Below are 6278 nucleotides of genomic sequence, written 5' to 3'. Positions count from 1 at the left end.
CTGCCAGACCTTTAAACCCGTTCAGATTTGACCTGTCCTGGAAGATAGCAGAGCTGGCACATACGCAGCTGGTGTATAAACAGCACAGAATTTCCATGAGCTGGGCCGCTGGTAAAGAAGGATTCCGACAGCTGAAGAGATTGATTTTGCCTTTCCCACAGATGTACTTGCCTTGGAGTAGCGCCTGGGGGAGTGCAACTGCATGGAAAAGCAGCACGTCAGAGCAGAAATGTCATGCAGCCCAATGACTGCAGAAGATCGCGGCTCGGAGCTCGCCCGGGGGTATAAAGCTGGCTGAAGGAGCAAAAGTAGAGGCGAGCTGAGCAGGAGAAGCAGGCTGTGGAAGACAGGAGCATCCACCTGCTCCAGCTGCTCGTGTGCCGTGTTTGCAGCCTCCGAGCGCTCGGGCTGAGCGAGGGGAGAGCGGCTCTGCCCTCTTGCAAATGAGCTGTTTCCGAAGCTGTTTCTGAATTGGAGGAGCAGAGCGACGTTTCAGAGATGTTGTCCTGCTTCGTCTGGCTCACCCTTCCCAGCGTGGTTAACGCCTTTGTGATCCCAGGGAAGTTGCCCCTCAGTGGGAGCCTAGAGAAGACTTTTGTAATCCGGAACATCTCGGGTTTCTTTTCCTGGGATAGTGACAGCCTGGCCAACTGGCAGAGCTTTGTGGACAGGAGCCGGTACGGAGCAGAGTCACAGAGCATCACGCTGGAAGCCCTGCTCATTGTGGCGTACTTGCTCATCATCTTCCCTCTTTGGCAACATCCTGGTCTGTCACGTTGTCACCAAGACGAAGCATATGCACTCTGCCACCAGCTTGTTCATTGTCAACCTGGCTGAAGCCGATATCATGATCACCCTCCTCAACACACCTTTAACATTGGTAAGACTGGGGCAGAGTTGCCAAAAAAGCACTTCCGTGGCCTTTTCCTCTTTACAGTGCATTAAAGCAGTGAGTGGATGTTCTGCAGATACCTGTCCACTCCAAATTACAGTCGTTGGAGTTGCCTTTGGAAAACTGCACATGTATTTTTTTTGTCTTAATTCCTGTTATCTAGTTGAAGATCTGAAATTATTGGTTTATTAAAAGTGGCCTTGATAGTACTTGAACAATAGTAACCTTGCAGTGATTACTTAGTACTTTGTACTTTCTCTTCTCTGAAGTATTTCCAAGGTAATAAATACTATGAATCTCTTGGGAAAAAAGTAAAATGCTCACCATCATTTTACAAGCTGTGTTGAAAAGCTGTAGTTTGCATTGAAGTGAAATAGGATGTTCAGGTCAGCCCTACTCTGTAAGGAGGGCTTAAAAGAACTTAAAATGTATTGACTCAATAGTTAGGCTGCAGAAGGATACACTGTGAATAAAACAGAACAAACATCTTTGGTATCATGCTGCTATATTGTCCTGGAGGATATTATCAAGCCACTGAGCAGCACTAACCTGCCTCTTCAGAGTTCAGAAGGCAGAAAATTATACAACTATACAAAGAACCTGCTATCTCAAAAGTGTCTTTTACAGAGCACAAGAAATTATGTAATGGGTGTGTATCTGTAAGCAGTTGTGGGAGTGCACAAAACTAATGATCTTCTGGTTTCAGGCTCGTTTTGTGAACAGTACTTGGATATTTGGGAAGGGGATGTGCCATGTCAGTAGGTTTGTGCAGTACTGCTCCCTCCATGTCTCTGCCTTGACCCTCACAGCCATTGCTGTGGTGAGAGCTCTCTGAAGCCGACGGAAAGCTTGAGAGGGCATAAGTAAACAGAGAAAGGATGATTCCATATCTTTTCCTTCTCAGCTCCCAGGATAGGGGCACAGTTCTTGCTATCAGATGGAGAGAATAGTTTCGAGCCTGCAGCAAGGTGAGAGGTGGGAGGTATCCAGTGCCTTGCGATCGCTTCCAGCGGGGTAAAGGGAGCTTTTATGTGATAGATAATCCAGTAGCTCTCAAACAAGGAGAAAGTTGAAGATCCTGTTAGAAATTCAGATGGACAGCTCTCCTCTGGGGTAGTTTGTCCAGCAGCATGGCTGTAGGGACATCCCAGTTAGCTTTCTCAGCTCCATCTCCTACTGCTCTGGGATGTCTCACCCCTTGTTACTCTGAATACTGGAGAGCTGACTGTAGCACACTGCTGTTTGTCACAAGCAGGGCTGTGGCTTGCTGTTAATAATGGGCTCAAAACTGGGGACAGTTGGGCATTATCAGTTTGGAGTCACCTCACAACTACACAAAACAGTTGACAGTTGGCATTTTCTGCTAGAAAGATTGTTTCCAGAAAATGCACTGACTGTCAGAAGCATTCCCAGGGAGGTCTGGTTAAGTCACAAGCCTTTGGTTCTTTGGGTCACTAGTACTGAAGAGTCTGGGACTTTTTTTCTGCTCCTTTTTTTTTTTTACTATAAAATAAACTGAACCTGGAAATGAACATGTGTCAAGACTTGGTACTGCCGGTACCCAGTTCTTGTCGTCTAGATGCAAATACTGAGAGTTGAGAGTTGGACTGGGATCTCACTTGACCCATATTCATGCAGGAAAAATTCAAGTTTTTATGTACAGTTTATATGCTGAATTTCCACATTAAGTAATAGTTTAAAGGCTGGAAGATTGTATGAAAAAAAAAATTATTTTTTCCTGAAGTGTAATAAGCCTGAATTTTGGTTTTATTTTGCACAGGTTATAATGCACCCACTGAAACCTCACATATCTACTGGAAAAGGTGTTATCTACATCTCTGTAATCTGGATCATGGCAGCTTGTTTTTCCTTACCACATGCTATCTACCAAAAGCTCTTTACCTTTGAATATGGGTAAGGATGTGCTTTGCTTTCCTCCAAACTCTCCCTGGAGGCCAAACTCTCAGGGATCTTCTATTGAAAGCCTTTGAGCATATGTCAAGGTCAGCCAAATATGGATCTAGTCTATAATTTTCATCTGGTTCTTTTTGCTGTGTCTGATATCCTGCCCTTTCCATTTTTAATTATTTTATCTTTTAGCCTGTTTCATGTGATTAGTGTGACAGAATAAAGTTAAAGGGTCTGGCCTGGACCCATTACCATTATGCATTGGCATTTTACACCATATATCAATCTGACTTATTTGGGCAGACCAGACACGGGAATAAAAAAAAAAACTAAAACTCAACAGGTTTTAATCTACTCTTTAGCCCTGGGAAAGTAGAAAAATCTGCCTCAGCTGCTTGTTCCATAAAATGCTGTCAAGAGCTTTAATATTTGGAAAGTATTTTAATGAGGGAAAGGTCCCTAATATGTGCAGAGACTGTGTTGCTGTTTGCCAAAGAACAGAAAATAAAAACCTGCTTATGTGCAGCTCGAAATTTTGTAATTGATGAAATTCATGATATTATTTTAAGGTCATGAATGCCTGTGAGAAATTACCACCACATTGCTCACTGGCTGCTCTATGGCTCAGATCCTTGGACAGCAGAGCTCTGCTGAGCTCTGACAGATATCACAGATAAACAAAGGATTTGCTTCCAGGCTTTATGGCAGGAGCCCTTTCCCACTTGCCTCCTTGTTTCTGATGTACTTCTCCCGTCGTGCCCAGCCATATGTCCTCTCATCCCCTGTCCCATATCTCCATTTGCAGTGAGGAAGTTACCCAGTGCCTGCGCCTGCCAGATTTCCCTGAGCCTGCTGACCTCTTTTGGAAGTACCTTGACTTAACAGCCTTCATTTTTGTCTATGTCCTGCCCCTTCTGATCATCTCTGCTGCCTACATGACAGTGGCAAAGAAACTCTGGCTGCGCAATGTCTTCGGGGATGTCACCACTAAACAATATTTTGTCCTCTGCAAAAAGAATAAGAAGACCATCAAGATGCTGATGCTTGTTGTCATCGTCTTTGCAGTTTGCTGGTTTCCCTTGAATTGCTATGTCGTCCTCCTCTCCAGCCAGACCATCCACACCAACAATGCCCTGTACTTTGTCTTCCACTGGTTTGCAATGAGCAGCACCTGCTACAACCCCTTCACCTACTGCTGGCTCAATGACAGCTTCCAATCAGAACTGAAGGCTTTGCTCAGCATGTGCAGAAAACCTCCCAGGCCCACAGAACAGAGGCTTCCCTCCACAGTCCCATCCTACCAACTGGCTTGGCCAGAAAGTGGCAAGTTCAAGAGGTTGCAGGTCTCCCATATCCTTCCAACATCCAGTCAGGAAAGACAGACATCTCTGCAGTGGAGCCAATAGTAGCAGCGAGTTAAACAGTGGCCCTGGGAAATCTGTAAGGGCTGCACATAGATTTGGCAAGAGCTAAAATTGTGGGAAGATGTGGAGCCCTGTCCTACTTAGGGACTGTGCAACCACATGTGATAAAACCAAGAAGGAGGTTAAGGTTCTGCAGGAGGCAGCATGAAAGAGCTGCATGTTTGATGCAGGCTGATGACAAAAGTGTGGAGCCCCTAAATGGGAGAAAGCAAACTCTTCCCAGAAAGGAACTCTCTTTTGTCAAGGTGACTTTGGACTGGCTTGCAGTATGGGACTGTCTGCATGTATGTCACTGTTATCTGCATGACTAAGCCTTTTTACCACCAGGATTGTGTGTGTGTTTTCCTGTTACTTAAACACTAAAGAAACAATCTAATCACATCAGACCTCCCTTCTCTTTTCTAAGTCTCTTCCTAGCAACATGAAAATGAGATGTAGACCTTTAGGATGCTGGCTTAGATCAAGTGCAACTGGTTAGGAAAGTATCCTTTCTGAACCAAGGTCTGAAAAGTCAATATCTGTTCAGAATGAACAAACAGCTGTACTTCACAAGTTCTTTTTTTTTTTTTGGTGGAAATACCCTTAGAGAAGTGGAGGATATGATGGACATTGACAAATAGAGCGGTCTCTTACATCACAGGCACTTTGTCTAAGGTAAATTTGAGGAAAAATGGATGCCTAGTCTTTGCTTAAGTAGATGGCTTTTCTTCTAATAGATAACTAAACCCAAAAAAAGCTACTCTGGAGAAAGCTGGACATACCATCCACAGCTGGAGAATGGATAATTAAATGCTACTGTGAGTTTGGACTAGGACCTTTTGATCAGAACATCTTTGCATTAATGTCAAGTGTCAGCTAAAGGATCCCACAGTTCTACTTCTTTGCTTTTGAATGTTACTCTCTTACCCTGTAAAGCACCTGTATACTTTTCAGTTCAGACATTTGGGACATTTCATCTCAACTAAGATGTTAGCTCTCTGAAACCAGTTTATAAATGAATGGCTTTGAGAGAAGGGATGATATCTCTGATAGCAAGTAATGAAAGTGGAACATTTCTCTGCAAGTTATCCTCTGGTGATTGCACAATTTTGGTGCATTTGAAGATAACTGAGATGTGTCCTTTCTTGGGTGGCTAAGAAAATTCACACGACTGCAACTGTCTGAAGTGGTTTGCAGAACTTAATGTTCTTAGTAGAAGAAAATATGGGTTTGAATAACAAAAAACATGGTGGTCCAAAAACCTCTACCTTATATTGCACAGAAAAGCAATAACTCCCTGTGCTGTGGAAATTAATTTGAACATCACACCAGGGTGCCCCATTCAACTTGCAGCAGTCAGCAATGAAGTGATAAAAATCTTCTTTTATAAATGGGAAAAAAAAAGAGAGAAAATGTTTTTTCCCTAATTCCTGTAATAACGTTACATTTCTGAAATAATTTTAAGTCTTGTGGAGGACTTTCACACCTGCATATTTAAAGACACTGAAACAGCAACCACTCCTTGCACCTAACCAGTCTTTTCACAAGGTGTTATCAATCTCTCACTCTGAATCCAGTGCTATTTTACTGCCCTTTATCAAGGCCCCCAGAGTTCAGAGTACTTTGTATCACTGATCTGCAGAATCAAACCTTTCCTCCTGCCTTCTTTGAACCCTTATGCCAAATCCCATTTCCTCCCTTAGCATTTGCAACGCATCAGCCCTGAACTGGTCAGGGAGTTAGACTAGATGGTCATTGTAGGTCCCTTCCAACTGAACTATCCTATTCTATTCTATTTCCCAAATGTGCACAGCCCACAAACAATGCTCCCCATTCCAGTGATAGCAGATCCCAGCTCTTTACTAGCAAATAAATGTTTAGGAGTGCTAAATACCTCAGTAAGATGTTCTTTCTGAAGCCGAAGAAAACACCTTAAGACTCATCATTTTTGAATGCAGTTATCACCATTCGAACTGCTACACATGCAAGAACCTTGCTGTAACTCCAGTAGGCAAAATCCTCAGATGCCCACTCAAATGGTCTAGGTGGGTCTGAGCAGGGCTACTGCAGTTACA

General features: G+C 43.5%; 1 protein-coding gene across 1 annotated transcript; it reads left to right on the top strand.

The window, feature by feature from the left end:
* The first annotated feature begins 108 nt into the window (after nucleotides 1–108).
* On the top strand, nucleotides 109–4583 carry GPR83 (G protein-coupled receptor 83). The gene is given in 5 exon segments (XM_018071026.3): nucleotides 109–743; nucleotides 745–880; nucleotides 2673–2806; nucleotides 3606–4153; nucleotides 4156–4583. Coding segments are annotated over 5 exon segments (1128 nt in total). The 5' UTR covers nucleotides 109–498; the 3' UTR covers nucleotides 4221–4583.
* Nucleotides 4584–6278: the final 1695 nt, after the last annotated feature.

The sequence above is a fragment of the Manacus vitellinus genome, unplaced genomic scaffold (genome assembly GCF_001715985.3).
Source record: "Manacus vitellinus isolate BGI_N305 unplaced genomic scaffold, ASM171598v3 scaffold_2_pilon, whole genome shotgun sequence".
In the NCBI taxonomy this organism is placed as follows: domain Eukaryota; kingdom Metazoa; phylum Chordata; class Aves; order Passeriformes; family Pipridae; genus Manacus; species Manacus vitellinus.
The sequence above is the reverse complement of the archived record's forward strand: the minus strand, read 5'-3'. Positions and strand labels throughout refer to the sequence as shown.